Here is an 18,222-nt window from a genome sequence, read left to right on the forward strand (position 1 = left end):
TACCCCTTAGAGTGTGCCGCCATGCAACCTGAATCCACAGTCACCTGAAATATATAAAAAAGGTAGCATTTTATCTCAATGATATCTGTGTATTATGGGCAGTGACAGGGATTCTCACACATGATTTTAAACCATTATTGTTCTATGGGCTTGGATAGAGAGCTCAGTGGTTAGGAGTACTTGCTAATCTTGCAGAGGACCTGAGTTCAGTTTTAGGCCCCCAGATGTGGGTTCTCAACTCTGTCTGAAGTTTTACTCCTAGGAGATCCTCACCCTCTTCTGGCCTCCAGTCCCTAGATGGCACATACGTGCATACAGGCATCCACATGTACAAATATTTTAAAAACAAAACCAAATCACAAAAGTCATACAAACAACTATCCTGGAAAGAACAAATGTTAAAAATGTATGCAGAAAATATTTTCTACTTTTATTTAACTGAGATGTAACAGGAAAATACTTAATCATTTTTTAAATTGCTGAAAAGACTCTTAATAGTCTTTCAAAAAGAAATTTTTGAGTATATGAATCACACTGGCCTAAAACAATACAGATTATACTGCGTCATTCTAACAAATCCTTAAACTAAGGACATGATCCACAACACCTATTCCTTACTATAAAGATGTCTCAGCCTGGACTGGTCCAGGGCTTTGCCAGTTATTGTTTGAACTCGGGATGTAACTGAGACTGTGAGTCTTTCCATGTGTCCAGATCCTCACTTATCCAATGCCAGAGCTGATCAGAATATAGACACATGTGTTGAGCATCATCTGGCCCTTGGGCTGCAGCTGTGCTGGGAACTGGAGCTTCCACAGAGGCTGGCTCTTCAGCCACTGAACTGTCAGTCTGGACTTCACCTAATATGAGTAGACCAAGGTCAGGAGCTCCAGCTGTGGTGGGAACAGGAGATTTCACTGAGGCTGGCCCTTCAGCCATTGCTGGATCAGGCTGACCTTCAACTACAGTGGGTTGACCAGGGTCCGGAGCTGCAACTTCAAGGGAGTCCTCTTGGGGAATACACCCAGCATCCTTTATGTCCTGATCATCATGGAGAGAAGCTTCCAGGCTGGGGTTGAGTTTGGATTTGAAGGCCATAGTAGATGTGCCTGGAGACTTGGGCTCTTGACTTGAATGAGTAGACACAGAAACATCTTTTGAGCTTCCACTTGACTCTAGCAGTTCTTTTTCAACTTTTTTAGATTCATCTGTTTGTGCTTAGCACGTTTATTCTTGAACCAGGTCTGGAAAAAAAATGTCAGAGTAAGTACTGAGTACCCTGTAGATGGAAACTTTGGCTCTAGCAACTACCCACATAAACTCAGAGGTTTGGGGCTCTAAAAGGAGGTAGGAAGATAGAGTTGATTATGGTCTGACCAAAAAGGAATAGAGAATATTCAGCTAGAAAGAATTTCTGAGTACCCAGATTGAAGAAGAATAACAAGGGCCAGCCATGGATGTACATATGTCCTAAGCTGCCCCAAGCATCGAAGAATCACTGAGTGTGGGATTCTAAGAAGTGTACAAGAACCTTGGGTATTCTGACTACAGGAGAGAGGGATAAGAAAGAGAGAGAGAGAGAGAGAGAGAGAGAGAGACAGACGGACTGACCTGGATCTCACACTTGGTCACATTAATCTTTTGTGCCAGTTCTTCATATTGCTCCGGGCTTGGATAACTGTTCTGATCAAAATACTTTTGGAGGAGGAGCTTTTGTTCCTCAGAGTACACAGTGCGTTCCTTCCGTTGAATCTTTTTAGCCTTAGGACGAACTTCCTGGTCACCATATTTATCTGAAGGCACCATAAGACCTAGTGAACCCTTACAACCAGAACTCACAAAGGAACTTGAGGGCATCTGGTCATTAGGGTACACTGATATAGTTTCCTGTGTTGAGAAATCTGGTTGCATTGGAATACTTGATATCATTGATTGTCCTGGGGATACTTGGGGGCCTTGGCTCCTTTCAGGATATGAATGCCATTGGAGACTTGATTGCATTGGTGTTCCTGGATGAAATGGGGAACCTTGGGAATCCAGTTGGTTTACAGATGATAGATGATTTTGGAACCTTGATTGCATTGGAATTCCTGGGTGCATTAGGGGATTTTGAGACATTTGCAGACTTAAGTTGCTTGTAGGCTCTTGAGGAACCTGGATAGCTGTTTTTGTAGGTGCATTTGAAGGCAGATTAGAATCTGGATACAAGGAAGAAACTTGGGGAGTATGCAGCCTTAAGTTTCTAGAAATTGCTGGGTCTTTTGGAAGATACCTGTACACTGGTGGACATGGAAGCATGCTGGAATATGATCCTATTGGAGTAAGTTCATGTGCTGAACAACCTGGGAGAAGAGAAATGGATCAGAGAAGCTACACACACACACACAGACACACAGACACACACACACACACACCCCATTTCTTACACATTCAACCTTTGGAGCATTTTCTCTTGAGCCTCAACCTTTCTATCTACCTGTCTTTATGTCTCCTGTGCCTCTAAGTTTTCAACACATCACAAAAAATGTATAAACAGTTCTGTCAATATGACACTGTCAGCACAAGGAGGCTGGCGGTGAGGAAAAAAACTTGTGCAATGTTTACAAGTTCCAGGTCCTCTTCCCTTCCTCTGGTTCCCTCTCTCTTCAACCAAGCAGTAAAGGGACACTGCAACAGGCAAAGTCAAGTTGCTCTGACTCCATCCTCACCATGTACACAGGACCTTTGTAGCCAACTCACCCTGGATATCAGCAAGCTCTCCCATCTAACCCACATCCCTATTAGTACTGAATCTGTATTCCAAGGGCATGGCTGTAAATGTATCTCCACCCAGGACATGCCCAGCTCCTCCACATTTTATCCCCTCCTATCCAGCAGAATCTCCAACCCTGTAGCCACACTCAGTCTGCAGCCTCATCCTATGGAATTCTGGCCCAGTTCAGGATGTCTTTCTTTACTGAGCAGATATACACAGGGCTGTTTTGGCCAGAGGCTGAAAAACTAACAGGGATTCATCCTCTTGGGTCTCCTGCCCACTTGGAGCTCCTGTGCAGAGCAAATTTGGCCTGTATTGATCAGTGACTATCTCAACTAGCTGCCAAGTGGTCCTCCCACTTCTACCATCCTTTAATTCATTCACTCATTCATTTTCTCTTTTGTTAAAATTGGAACAGGGCCCCTTTACATAGCCCACACTGACCTGGATCTCACTATATTAACCAGCCTGGCAAATAACTCAGAGATCCCCTTCCTCTGCCTCCTGAGTACTGGAATGGAAAGTATTGTATACATAGGCAACATTTTTACCCCTTCTTGATAGGGGAGGGCCTTCTCAGCCTTAGATCTTTCTGGGTGTCACTCTTTTCAGCCATAATACCAACACTCAGCCCTGTCTATCTGTGCCATCTGGAGCCTCCCGTTTGTCCCCAAGGTCACTGGAGGTACCCTTGGGTGTTCCTCCTATGCTGGAGCGCTTGGGATTAATGGAAAACAGATCAGAAGCATAACAGTCCCTAGATCCTACAGTCAAGGCTCCACATAAATTACTTTAGGCTTTCTATACAAGACCGGGATCAGGCTTAAGTCTTGATAGGAGAACAGTGCACAAAAGCATAGTACCCGGGCCAGCACCCTGGTGTCTTACAATCACTCTTCCCAAGGATGCCCCAATCTCTGTACTTCTCTGGTCCTCAATTCTCACATCGATGGGATAAACTTGCAAACAGCTTCAAGGTTACATCTGACCCTCTTCCCATATACAGGGCATATGGTAGACCTCACCTTCCAAACACACATACTAGCTCCAAAATTCTACCAAAAACTCTTTCTCCCTTATCACCCACTCTTTTCCACCAAGATACCTCCTTCTCCACACACCCACCATATGTGTGGAGGCACACTTCATTCATGCCACCAACTCAACCAGGGACCACTAGGTTAGGGCACTTTGCTTGGACCCACTGTCTGTTGGACTTCTACTTTAAGAACCTCAGCTTGATTCCACCCTCCTGAATTTGTGAGGGAAGCTCCTTGTCTGTGTATCCAGCATATTGGGCGATAACAGCTTAGATGCAAGATTGTAAAACATCAGAAGTGAACTTCTGCCCTCCGGGGTTCTCCCACTGTGCTATAAGCCTGTATTTAAAGACCTCTTCCCTCCTTCAATAAACAGCATTTGGGCCAGGCAGTGGTGGTGCACGCCTGTAATCCCAGCACTCGGGAGCCAGAGGCAGGTGAATCTCTGTGAGTTCGAGGCCAAGCTGGTCTACAACGAGTGTTCCAGGACAACAGCCTCCAATGCTACAGAGAAACACTGTCTCGATTAACCAGCAACAACAACACACAAAAAAAAAAAAAAAAAAAAAAAACAAAAAGAAAGAAAGAAAGAATTTGACCACAGCGATGTTCTAAAAAACGAAGTGATGATGGGCCTGAGGAGGCTGGACTAAAGTCTGTCAAATTGTGCACACAGGAAAATTGTATACTATGTGAATTAACTGTTAATAAAGATCTTATTTAAAAAAAGAGAATAAACCACCTCTTATCCCCTTTAAAAAAAATCTCAGCTCAAATATCTTCTCCAAACAGAAAACTCAAATCTCCTACCATTCTCTGGCTCCTCCCACCACGCAGACCCTCAGATCCATTATCTTGTGCCACTCAGGTTGCTGCCCCCCTCCATTGGATGAGTAATCTCATTGATTTAATTATTCTAGCTGTTTGCTTTTGTTTTGTTTTTGAGTCAGGCCCTCTAAGAACTACTTAAATATTTTGTAGTACTTACTACTACAGGCTACTAAGAACTCAGTGTTTTGAACAGGCTGGCCTCATAACTCACAGTGATTACTTTCCTCAGTCTGCTGATTGCTGGCATTAAAGGAGTGGGTCTCCCAGACCCTCTGCTATTCAATCATGTTTTATGTAACAATTCAATAGTGACAGGTTTGTGTGAAAATGAACCTAAGGGAAAACTGGCTCACGCAAACAATAATAGGTCCAGCCTAGATTGTTTGCACCCAGGGTCCATGGAAGAGTCTAACAACCAGCTGAGGGTTCTAATCTGAGGGATATTCAATGAATCTAAGCACACTGAGGTCTTCAGTCCATTGATTTTCGTCTAAGTCAATTCTATCTCCACAGTTTCTTTTCTGCTCTCATGCTTAGCTAGCTGCTCTTGGTCCCTCCTGCTGTTCTCTCATCTCTACCTAGTTCTCTCCATCTCCATCCTCTCCTTTGTTCTTCTCCATCAATTCTCCCCAGTGCACTCAGAGAACTGGTATATACACCCAAACAGTCATTCTTAAGCAAAGCAATGTGAGGCTTGAAGTTTCCAGGGTCACAGAGAGAGGTGATAGGGATCCACACATAAAGCAGTAATTGTCAGCTTCCAGTTACAACCCCAAAGGGGAGTGACTAAAGGGAGTTCTCTGGTAGCGTCAAGTACAGGCTAAGATCAGCTAGGGAATTTGTGTGCTCAAACTATAATCTAGAAATGGCTAGGAAGAATGAAAGGTGTCAATAAGTCACAAGAAAGTCAACCGTCTTTAGCACCGCTTTTCTCTGCTGGTCCAGGCTGCAGCTGCTTTCTCATAGGGAGGGGGACATATGCTAGGTGGCTAAGCAACCTATGTCAGAGCGTGTAGTATGTGGTTAGTAAAACACTTTCAGAGTAATTGCTGAGGAGAAAAATCTAGGAATAGTACCTGGCTGAGGAGGAATTAATACTTAATTTGCACAAGAAAGAAGCTTGGCACCTATCACCTGCCTGGGCTTGTAGGCAATCTCCTTGGGTCAGTGGGAAGTAACTGCCTTAACTCAGTAACTAGCAAATGACTAAAACTTCATCCCAGGAATATGGGCAGTAAACCTCTTAAATTAGGGTCTCGTGTAAATAACCAGGGTGAAGGTAAGGAGTTGCGGATTTCATAGTTAGAGTTCTTTTTTTGAATCTGTGAGTGAGATGAGTTAATGTTGATCTATGTCAGTATTGTCTCTGAGGAAAACAAGGTATCTTTGCCGAAATACTTTTGTCTGGAGAATGGCCCTGGCCAGATATATCTTAATGACAAATAAACACAGCTGGAGACAGGTATCCAATTACCCCACATCTGTAGGGAAAATTGTACCCAAGATTGAGATGGAATTGAGATTACCTGTACACATAACATGTAAATGCACAGTAAATGGGGAGAATCATAGCTGTTATTACACAAGAAGTTTACAACAAGAGACAGCCAATTCATTCAAAAGGCAGTAATTCCATAATGCTTTACATGAGGGTTTCCTCTAACAGAACCCTTAGTTCTGATAGGTTGACCTTCTGAACTCTAATTTTCACTGGTCTCATGGATTTTAGCTACCAGTGGCTCTCAGTAATTGGCCTTTCCCTTTTGAGACTTCAGGCCAGAAGAAACTGGTACACTACCTGTGAGTCACCATCTCAGGAAATGGAACTGTCTTAGCATGCTTCCAGGGATCCTACACAGTTCTTCCTTTCGCTAGGCACCATTTCTTTGAGGCCAAGTGCCTGCTTATTCTTTGAGCTCACAGTTGGCTACATTTCCCAACAACCTTCTCCCTACTTGGGTTACCCAGAAACTCTAACAAGTCCCCTAGCTTTCTATAGACCCTGTGGTCTCTACCCAGATTCCCCAGTTTAATGAAGTAGCATCAGTTGAGACTCATTGGCAGAGTGCTTATTCAGCTTTTGTGGAGATCCTGGCATCATCCCCAAATACAGGATCCTGCCAGAGAGTACATTTGTGCAGGTCAGAAAAAATCATGTTGGTTTTCCCCTTCTACCCTGTGGACCATGGAAATAAAGCTCAGGTTATCAGGCTTGGTGACATGGCCTTTGTTTTCCCTTTACCAACATCCAAGCTTCACAGCTCTTGATACTAAGGGTTATGTATGTCTCCAGAGAGAGCAGAGACTGACACCAGGTTTTTGTATCTCAGGCTGCTCTCAAATGCACTCTATGACAGAGGATGATTATAAAATTCTCATCCCTTGGCCTCAAACACTCTGAGAAAGACAATCAGACCCCTTGTTGGTACCTTTGCCACACCCTTAAGCTCCTCCTCATGGTGACATTCTTTCTAATTAGATAATTATTCTGCTTCCTTTCGGGAAACCTTGGGTCCAGGGTGACATGTTGTACTGCTTCTTGGACAACTTGGAGGGCACTAGTCCTAGAACAATTCATTCTATAGTCCAAAGACAGGGGAGCAATTCTGTTCTAGAAGAGGTGATCAATGTTCTCTTTATTGAGAACGTTTTTAAAACTCCTTTATCATTTTTTTAAAGATTTATCTATCTATCTATCTATTTATTATGCATACAGTATTCTGGCTGCATGTGTACTTTTAGGAAAGAAGAGGTCATCTGATCTCATTACAAGAGGTTGTGAGCCACATTGTGGTTGCTAGAAATTGAACTCAGGACCTCTGGAAGAACAGCCAGTGCTCTTAACCACTGACCCATCTCTCCAGCCCCCTTTTTCTTTAATTGAATGTTTAGTATCCTAAACTGACATTGAAATTCCTGTGTAGCTCAAAGTAATCTTGAGGAGCTGAGATTAGAAATTAGCAGTAAGGCCAGGAACAGACATGGTTCTGAGGTTGGAGACCACTCAGCCCAGTGGGTTGCAACTCACCCATTTTGGACTGTATTTCTGAGTCACAATGTCAGTCTGTAGTCTATTCTGGCCAGGGATATGCAGAGGTCTTGCTGATGAGCCACTTTGTACAGTGATTACTGCTATGGGCCACAGCACTAGAATTTTAGTTTTATTATATTTTTAATTTATTGGCTAATTTTTATTCTATTCATGAGGTCTCATTAGAAATATATGTATGAAACATACATGAACTGAAGGAAACATTGTGTGAAGCTTCCCCATATTCATCCCTTGGTAGATTTCACAGTTAATTGACAAATCTTTGAAGTATTACAGAAGTGAGGCCCATTTAACAACTGTCACAAAGACAAAGATACAGAGCATCCAGATCCATACTGAAAGACCCTGTCTCAAAAACCAAAAGTATCAGATATAAATGTTAAGCCAGGCCAAGGTGGCACACACCTTTAATCCCAGCACTCAGGAGGGAGAGGCAGGAAGATCTCTGAGATTGAGGCCAGCCTGGTCTACAAAGCAGGTTCCAAGAGAGGCTCCAAAGCTACACAGAGAAACAATGTCTCAAAGAAAAGAAAAAAAAGAAAGAAAGAAAGTAAAACAGACTAGGTGTGATGGTACATGCCTTCTCCCAGTGCTCAGGAGGCAGAGGCAGGAGGATATCTGTTATGTCTTAAACAGCCGGGTCTACACAGAAAGCTCCAGGGCAGCCATGACTAAATTACAGTGACCGGGCTTCAAAAATACAAACAAATAGACAAAATAACCTTCAATATCTTTAGCCACCAAATCAATGTAAATGAAAATTACTTTGAGATTTTTATCTCAGTCAGAAACACTGAGATAAATAAAACAAACCACAGCCCCTGAAGTGAATATGTGGAGGGGAAGGAACACTTATTCATTGCTATTGGGAGAGCAAACTGGGGCAGCCACCCCTCACTGTCTACCCATGAGACATAATGGCCCTCTTACCCTGGATATCAGCTGGCTCTCCCATCTTGACCAGATCCTTGCTGGTTGTTGAAACTCTGTTCCAAGGACATGGCCTGAAATCTCTTTTCTACCCAGGACCCTCCCACATCCTCCACCTTTTAATCCCATCACCTCTTTCAGAACCTTCCACCCTGTAGCCTCACTCAGTTTACAGGCCCACCCTATGGAGGCTTGATAGGTGAGGATATCTTTCATTAAGGAGTAGATATACTCAGTGCTGATTTTCTTGAGACCTAAAACACTAACACATCCTTTGCCACTTCCTCTTATCTCGCCTCTACTCTTGGGACTTGAGCCCAGTTGAATTTTGGCCTTTTCTACTTTGTGATCATCATCAGTAAATGAGCCTCCACTCAGGCTGCCTAGATACTTACTAAACCTCCCATTGGTGTCAACCCTTCTTTCTTTCTTTCTCTCTTTCTTTCTTTCTCTCTTCCTCCCTTCCTTCCTTCCTCTCTTCCTTCCTTCCTGTTTTTTTTTTGTTTGTTTGTTTTTGGAGACAGGGTTTCTCTGTATAGTTTTGTGCCTTTCCTGGCACTCATTTGGTTTCAAGGCTGGCCTCGAACTAACAGAGATTCAGCTGGCTCTGTCTCCTGAGTGGTTCTGTTAAAGTCATGTGCCACCAGTGCGGCTTTTTTTTTTTTTTTTTTTTTTTTTTTTTTTTTTTTTTTTTTTTTTTTGAGATAGCGTTTTTTTCTGTGTAGCCCTGGCTGTCCTGGAACTTGCACTATGGAACAGTCTACTAAATATTTTTTTCTGTTTCACATACCAACCCCAGCTCCTCTCTCCCCCCCTCATGCCTCCTCACCTCCCTCCAACTCTACCCCCATCCACTCCCATAGCAGTCAACAAAGTCTGACATACCAAGGTGAAGGAGAGCCTAGCCCCTCCCCATTGTATCAGTGGTAAGCAACGTATCCCACCACAGGGAATGGGCTCCAAAAAACCAGTTCATGCACCTGGGATAAGTCCTGGTCTCACTATCTGGGACCCCACACACAGATCAAGTCACACAACTGTCACCCGCATTCAGTGGTCCTAGTTCTGTTCCATGCAGGTTCCCGAGCTGTCAGCCCAGAATCAGTGAGTTCCAACTAGTACTGGTCAGCCATCACTGTGGGTTTCCCCATCATGATCTTGACCCCCTCTTCTCCTCCTTCTCCTCCTCCTCTTTCTTCTTTTGAATGTTGAATGCAGTTTATTGAAGGAGGGAGGAGGTCTTAAATACAGCTTACAGCACAACGGTAGAACCCCAGAGGGAAGAAGTTTGCTTTTGATTTTTTTTTTAATGCAGGGTTTCTCTACATAGCCCCAGCTGTATTAAATCTCTATATAGACCAGGTTGGCTTCTCCATCACAGAGATCTGCATGCCTCTGTCTCCTTTCTGCTGGTATGTGAGGATGGTCTACCACACCAAGCTTGGTTACCCGTTCTTGATGTGGAAGGGTCCTGACTATGAATCTCTTTAGTCATGATAGCACCACCACACTTCTCCACCACTTGGGCTATCTAGATCATCATTCTTCTCCACCCGGTCACTTGGAAGTACCCAAGTCCCAGTGTTAACTCTATGCTTCTGTACAGAATGCTCAAGGCACAGGCCTGACAGTGCCTTGTCTGTTCACAGGTTTGCCCTGAAATGAATGGGGTGTTCAAGACACAGTTGCTAGTATGTTTTTTGAGGGAATGGAATGATTTTGTATATACCTGGGACCCCTCAGCTTGTTTCCCAGGTGTTTAGCCACTTCCACCTACAGTGATATGGAAACTGCATAAGATTTATTACTGGTTCTGGAAACCTTTGTGAGGGAAGACATCAGTTTACTGGGCCAACTCCCTGGAAGTTTTCTGGATATCTGCAGAGGAATAAAATTAACTATAATATCAAATTATTGCAAAATGAATCAAGCAGGGATTGGTGAGGCTCAGTAACAGCGTTTTTCCTACTTTGTGAGAGATCCTGGGATAAAACCCCAATACTTGGTGAAATATGAACAAAGGAGAAAATGTATTTATTCAAAATACTTTAATAAATATATAAATAAAAACAATCATCCAGGCTGTGCTGGCACATACCTTTAATCCCATAACTCATCAGGCAGAGGCAGGTATATCTCTGAGTTTGAGGGCATTCTAGTCTACAGAATAATTCTAGAATGGCCAACATTACATGGAAAAATCCTTTGGGTGTGTTTACATGTTTTTATTCTGTGTATATATCCTGGACACATTCATTCTAGGTTCATTGTGAAAGTCAGAGAACAACATGTGGATGTTGCAATCATTTTTCCACCATGGGTGTCCTGAGAAAAAAACCTTAGGTTCTCAGATTTGGTGACAAAACCTTAACCAGCAGAGTCATCTCTCAGAAAATTGGATCTTCCAATTCTTTTTGTTTTCTCCCAAAATTTCTCCTCAAAGATTTGTATTCTCCCAGAGAGTATAACTTCACATGGGATTCTGTAGCTCAGCCTGGTGTGAAGCTCATTGTATGTCTGAGGATGTCCATGAATTTCTAATCCCCTATCTCAGAAATGCTAAGATTAGAGGCCCAGAACATGTGAGTGTGCCTCCTTTACCAAGCTGCCACAGTCTTTCCTTATTGAATATTTATTCTGCTTCCTTTCTGGAAACATTGTATGCTATATGGACAATTCATCTGTGCTTCTTTAGCATCTGGGAATACACTGGCTCCGCTGCTTTTCTTTCTATAAGCCAGAGATAGGAGAGCAATTCTGTTCTGCAAGATGTGATGAGTGATATCTCTAGTGATACGTTTTTTTTTTCTTTTAGTGATACTTTTTTCATCATTTTTTTCCTTCTGTGAAAAAATTTCTCTGAGTAGACCTGGCTGTACTGTCACTCTCTCTGTAGAGCAGGCTGTATTGGTACTCTGAGATATTCCTGTCTCTGCCTCTCAAGTGCTGGAATTAAAGGCATGCCCCATCACTACTCCATAACTTTTTTTTTGAAGCTGATAATGACCTATATGAGTTGTGATTAGCAATTAACAGCATGGCCCCCCACAGAATAGATTTGATGCTGAGGATGCTTTACTCTGCCCACTTAAGTACACCTTATCTCTTTGGGTTCTGTGGTTTTGCTAAGGCAAAGTATCAGTCCAGAGCTCACACAGGCCTGTAATTTGCAGAGGTTTGAATAAGCCTCCTATGTGTTAGTATTACAACCGTGAGCTACCATTCCTGGCATTTTGTTATCTTTTAACTTTTTATTCATTAACATTTATTCTTCACATAGACTCTCATGGACTACAAACTCTCTCTGTCTCTGTCTCTGTCTCTGTCTCTCTCTCTCTCTCTCTCTCTCTATATATATATATATGTGTGTGTGTGTGTGTGTGTGTGTGTGTATTGCAGATGCCAAAGACTGACTATTCCCCATATGCCTGATATTAGGGGCTTTTACAGTGAATTAACATATTTTGGAAACAGAAATTATTCAATGTGGTTGTATTGTGTTCCCCAAAATATTGTGTGTTCCCTGAAATAAACATATCTGGGGTCAGAGAATAGACAGCCACTAGAACAGAGCCAGAAATGGTGGCTAGAAAATGGGAAGAGTAAGCCATAACAGAAGTTGGGCGGTGGTGGTGCACGCCTTTAATGCCAGCACTTGGGAGGCAGAGCTAGCTGGATCTCTGAGTTCAAGGCCAATTTAGAAACAGCTAAGCCTGGTGACCCACGCCTTTAATCCCAGAAACACAACCTTTAATCCCAGGGAGTGGGGGCAGAAAGAGAAAAGTATTTAAGGTGTGAGGACCAGGAATTAGGGGAGAAAAAAGCATGTAGTGAGTAAAGCATTCGGCTGGTTAAGCATTCAAGCTTTCGAGCACAGTTCAGCTGAGAGCCTTTGGGATAAGGATTCAGAAGCTTGCAGTCTGAGGAAACAAGACCAGCTGAGGAACTGGTGAGGTGAGAAAACTGTGGCTTGTTCTGCTTCTCTGATTTCCAGCAATCACCCCAATAACTGGCCTCGGGTTTGATTTTTATCAACAAGTACCTTTAAAATTCCTACTACAATTCACGCTGGGCTTGGTGGGCCACGCCTTTAATCCCATCACTTGGGAGGCAGAGGCACATGGATCTTTGGAAATTCTAGGCCGGCACAGTATACAAAACAAGTTCCAAAAAAGCCAGGGGTGCAACACAGCAAAACCCTATGTGAAAAAACCAAAACAACAAACAAACAAAACAAACAAAAAAACCTGGTGCTTTAGCTCAGTGGTAGAGCACTAAGCCCTGGGTTCGATCCTCAGCTCAAAAAAAAAAAACCAAGTGAAGGAGGAGCAATGATCAACTTACAAGATAGCCTTTACTACATAGCAGTTCCAGAGCCTGCTTGGGCTACAGAAGACCCTGCTCCCAGCAACCAACAAACCACCAAAAAGCAGACAAAACTCCCCATGAGCCTCTAGGCTTTCAAGAGACGGGAATAATTATATGACCTTAATGCTACATAAGAGCCAGGCCTGAGGACACAGACCTGTAACCCTAACTATTGGGAAGCTGGCTGCAGCAGGAGAGTTGCAAGTTTGAGGGCAGGCTGGGCTACAGAGTGACACTGAGATCAACCAGGGGTAAGTTGCCAAAACGTACCTGTTATTGCATTCTATTAATCCCAGCACTCACGTAGCAGAAGCAGAGATATCTCTGAGTTCCAAGTCAGCAAGAACCATAGAGAATGACCATGATGCATGAGAGAGAGAGAGAGAGAGAGAGAGAGAGAGAGAGAGAGAGAGAGAGAGAAAGAGAGACTGATTTGAGACAGAATGTGAGAGAGAAACTGATTTGAGACAGAATGCCTCTACCTAACCCTGGCTATACTGCAACTCACTACATAAACCAAGTGGACCTTAAACTCACAGAACTCCTTTTGCCTCTGCCTCTCAAGTGCTGGAATCAGAGGCTTGTGCCAAGACACCTGACTCAATTTCTTTTTTTTTCTGAGACAGTGTTTCTCTGTGTAGCTTTGGTGCCTGTCTTGGATCTCGCTCTGTAGACTAGGATGGCCTCTAACTCACAGAGATCCACCTGGCTCTACTCCCGAGAGTCAGGATTAAAGGTGTGCACCACAGCCATGACCTCTTCGGCTGTTGCTTTGGGAGAAAAGACTAGGCTGAACTGGAGGTTGGACTGCTGCTGTCACAAATCCTGGCATTAAAGTCATGAGCTACCACACGCATCTTAAATCATGTTTTATCACTGGTTCATTTCCATTTCCAGTTATGCTTGCGTATGTCTGTGTCCAGCATGTGGGTGCCCCTAGAATAGAAAATGGCTTCCTAGCCCCTGGAACTTGGATAAAGAAATTTATGGCATTCCTTAACAAGGTGCTAGACCAAATTCCAGGCTTCAAGGTCAACTTTTGTTCTTTGTGTTCGTTTGTTTGTTTTTTCTTCAGCACAACATGGGCATGCCTAGAGCCCTTAATTAGTGATTGATTACAGAGGGCCCAGCCCATTGTGGGTGGTTCCACCCCTGGGCTGGTGGTGGTCACTTCCACAAGAAAGCAAGTTTAGCCAGGTTTTGCTGGCCCATATCTTGAATCCTAATGTTCAGGAGGTAGAGGCAGGAGGATCTCTCTGAGTTTGAAACTAGTCTAGTCTATAGAATACGTTCCAGGACAGACAGACTTTTTATTCATTAACTTTTATTCTTCACATAGACTCTCATGGACTACAAACTCTCTCTCTCTCTCTGTCTCTCTATCTCTCTGTCTCTGTTCTGTTTACCTTCAGAAAAGAGCAGGCCTCCCGGGATAACAACCAAACCTGGCACAAGTTAGAAGAAGACTATGCACAAACCCTCATATCAAGGCTGGATGAGGCAACACAGTAGGAGGACAGGGGGCCCCAGCAGTAAGCAAAAGAGTCAGAGACAGTCCCACTCTCATGTAGTTAGAGTTTTCCTGCCTGGCCCAGTCAGGACAAATCTCTCTTACCCACCAGTCCCACAGTCACTCAGACCCAACCAAGAAAGCACACAGAAACTTACATTGTTTAGAAACTGTATGGCTGTGGCAGGCTTCTTGTTATATTTGTGAGTCTAAGGTTTTATATCTAACTTATCTTTTATCATAATTGAGGAAATTATAACTATCTAGTCTTTAACCACATCAAAGACCTCAGAAGGATATAATATTACCTGAGAACCGGGAGAAGGATGCAAGCATTTTTTGGGAGTCTTGTAAGAGTAGACAGAGACAGCTGGTAGCCTGGACAGTCACCTAATGTTCCTTTGTAAAGTTGGGGCATCTGTTTTTAGCCCACGGGCTAGAGTCTGTTGGTCACTTCTCTCAGTGTCCTGTAGAATGTCTGGCAGTTTCCTCTGCGAAGCAGGAACCTGAAGGACCATTTTGTCAAGAAAAGTTTAGTGGTCACCTTTCTATGGGTCCTGCATGTCCAGTTGATCAAGCAGTCCAGGCAAGAACAGTTTCTTGCCCAAATGCCTATTTTTGCAAAGGTGAAGATAAGATATGAAGTGTCTTAAATGCCCATCCTCCTCTCTGAAGTAAATCGGTGCACTGTCCAGAAAGTCTAAATTTTGAAAGTATTTTAAATGCCATATTTTGTAGGTCTTTGAAGTATTTGAAGATTACCTATCTATCTGAAATGTGTCTATGTATATCTAGAAGACTTAACTAACATGGCTTCAAGTATGATTATCATAGATGACTAATTATTAATCTATTTTTAATTATCCATTTCAATTTAAAATGAGCTATACAAACATAATACCTTAAACACAATTAGAAATATATACACAGTATAACAAAATTAACTTTAAGTTTGTATTAATAGACTAAAATCTATACCAATGTAAATCATTTTAAATGAGTTGTTGCTCTTTTAGAAGTAAGTTCATTAATCTAACCTTTCATCCTATCATATCTATATCATACCCCCTTTTTATCTTTAGAAAGAGATTGCATTTATAATCAACCTGTTTTAAATAAAATAGTGGTTTTTCTCTGTCCCACACCAGAGGGCTCTTCTGATTTGGGACACAAGAAGCTCTTAACCTTTTCTTTTAGCAATATGTCTGGGTTTAGAAAAGGACACAGTCACTCAGACCCAACCAAGAAAGCACACAGAAACTTACATTGTTTAGAAACTGTATGGCTGTGGCAGGCTTCTTGTTATCTCCTTCTTCTATCTTAAATTAACCCATTTCTGTTAGTCTATACTTTGCCACATGGCTTGTGGTTTACCAGTGTCTTTACATGTTGCTTTTCATGTTGGCGGCTGGCGGTGTCTCTCCCCACCCTTCTACTTCCCAGAATGCTCTACTCTCTTGTCCCGCCTATACTTCCTGCCTGGCCACTGCCCAATCAGAACTTTATTTACACAGAACGATATTCACAGCACTCTCACTGTTAGGAGTCCCACAAAAACACCAAGTTGCACAACTGTAACATATATTCAGAGGACCTTTTCTGATCTATACAGGCTCTCTGATTGTTGGTTCAGTCTGTGTGAGCCCCTACGAGCCCTGGTTATTTGACTCTGTGGGCCTTGTGCTTGTGGTTTCCTTGACCCCTCTGACTTCTACAATCCTTCCTCCCCCTCCTCCCTAGGATTGGCATGTGGAGTTTCTTTCTAATTCTGTACAAATTCTCAGTCACCAGCTGGAATCCCAAGAATTAGGAGAGAAATGCAAGTAGCTAACAGAAAATTCAAGGCTAAGCCTTGGCAACATAGATTTAGACTCAGTGTCAAAAAAGCAAACTTAGGGTTGGGGATTTAGCTCAGTGTTAGCGCACTTGCCTTGTAAGTCCAAGGCCCTGGGTTCGAGCCTCAGCTCAAAAAAAAAAAAGGAAATTTATCTGGGTGTGGTGTTGGCACATTCCTGTAGGTCCTTCACTCTGTCAGGAGGACAGGAATGCTAGGAGCTACAGGACAACCCATCCATCTAAAATGTGAAGTAAAATCTCAGGCACAGCACAGTGAAGTTGGCAGTGTACAAACTCTAAAGCTCGTCTGAGCTGCTGAACTCTACACACCAACACCAGGAGATGACCTGTGGTCCCTAGGAGCATTCACTCATTCCCCCAATACCTCAGATTCAGCAATGTCCTGGCCATTGTCTGCACTTCCACCTCTTCCTTGCTATACTGATTTCTAGGCTTGACCCAAGAGTTTTTATGATAAGGATGAGTGGGAGTGGTGAAGAAGTATCACCAGGTCTATAAGAGTGGCCAGATCTTGAAGGACTCTTAGGGAGTGCTCTTCAGCACTGAGCCTGAGCTTTTAGCATCCTCTGGGGCTTAGGCTACAGCTGAAGTGGGAACTGAAGCCTGGGCTGAGGATGCACCTACAGCTACTGCTGCCACAGATGTTGTTTCAAAAGCTTTGGGGTGGCAGCTGCTGCTGCTGTGGACCCTGACCATCCAGCACCTATACTTAGGAACCAAGCCCAACACCGCCACAGGCCTGATCACCATGTGAAGTTTCTAGGCTGGGGATGAGTTTGGGAATGGAGTCCTTCATGGATTTTCTGGGACTCTCAGAATGTACATTGGTAGAGCAGTGATCAGTGGCCACAGGTATGGCCAGACCCAATACCAGGTCAAGGGCACCTATGCATTTCAGGTGGTTCTTTTTGAAGATTCTGGGGATTTTACAGATTGTATTTTGCTTGTTGGTTCCTGATCCAGATATGGAGGGATAATGGAAAGAATCTGAGGAAGACCCTTGTGCCCTAGCATGGACCACAATGTCAAGGTGATGAATGGAAAGGCTGGCCCTAGTCAATGACCCCCACATACACTCAGAGCTCTAGGAAACCTGATGCCAAAAATGAATTATGAAGAAAGGATGGGGGTATGTCCTGACATAACAGGAACTAAAGAAACTTCAGTAGAAAATTCAGGGTTTCACTGGAGACCTATTATCCTTGTCCATGAGCCACTGTGGGGCTCTTGCATAGATCCAGGCTATACCTAGGTGGAAGAGAATGTGAGGTCCAGCCCTGGGTTCATGTACGCCCCCATTCCACAACATCCCCTACCTGTCCACAGCAACGTAGCAGCACTTGGAGTGGAGATTCTGGTTAACTATGCAAGGGACTGAAGGAAGAGTGGCTGTTCTGGTTCAAGGAGATTCAGACTTTGATCGTATACCTGGCGTTTGAATCCTTTGTTGTGTATCTGAAGTATTCCCTGTGCTGGCATCTCAGAGCATTTGGGAAAACTTGCAGCAATTGAAAATCTGAGGGAACCAGAGCACCTAGAATCCATGACCATTGGGGTTCCCTTTAGAGGCTGAGGGCACCTGAAGATATGTTTCCATATTACTGTTTCCTGGTGTTGGGCTTGGAGATCTGGCTACTGTGAGGGACTTGGATGCATTCCAACACTTGGTTACATTGGTGCTCCAGGGTGCACTGGAGGTCATAGTTTTCTTGTAGGGCATGGATACATTTGGGGGCTTGATTACACAGGACTTCTGGGGATATTATTGGATGTGGATTCCTTGCAGGCTCTTCAGGCATTTGGAAACCTGGAGGTTAGCAGTGGGAAGAAACCATACTCAGAATTCAAAAGTCTCAGGTCTTCTCTCCTTACCCTGGTG

At 43.4% G+C, this 18,222-nt stretch overlaps 1 protein-coding gene across 1 annotated transcript; it reads right to left on the reverse strand.

Annotated features, from left to right (window-relative positions):
• Positions 1–660: 660 nt before the first annotated feature.
• On the reverse strand, positions 661–2,298 carry Crx (cone-rod homeobox). Its single transcript, XM_036171308.1, is given in 3 exon segments — positions 661–1,184; positions 1,187–1,244; positions 1,612–2,298. Coding segments are annotated over 3 exon segments (1,269 nt in total).
• Between the last annotated feature and the right edge of the window lie 15,924 nt (positions 2,299–18,222).

The sequence above is a fragment of the Onychomys torridus genome, chromosome 1 (assembly GCF_903995425.1).
Source record: "Onychomys torridus chromosome 1, mOncTor1.1, whole genome shotgun sequence".
In the NCBI taxonomy this organism is placed as follows: Eukaryota; Metazoa; Chordata; class Mammalia; order Rodentia; family Cricetidae; genus Onychomys; species Onychomys torridus.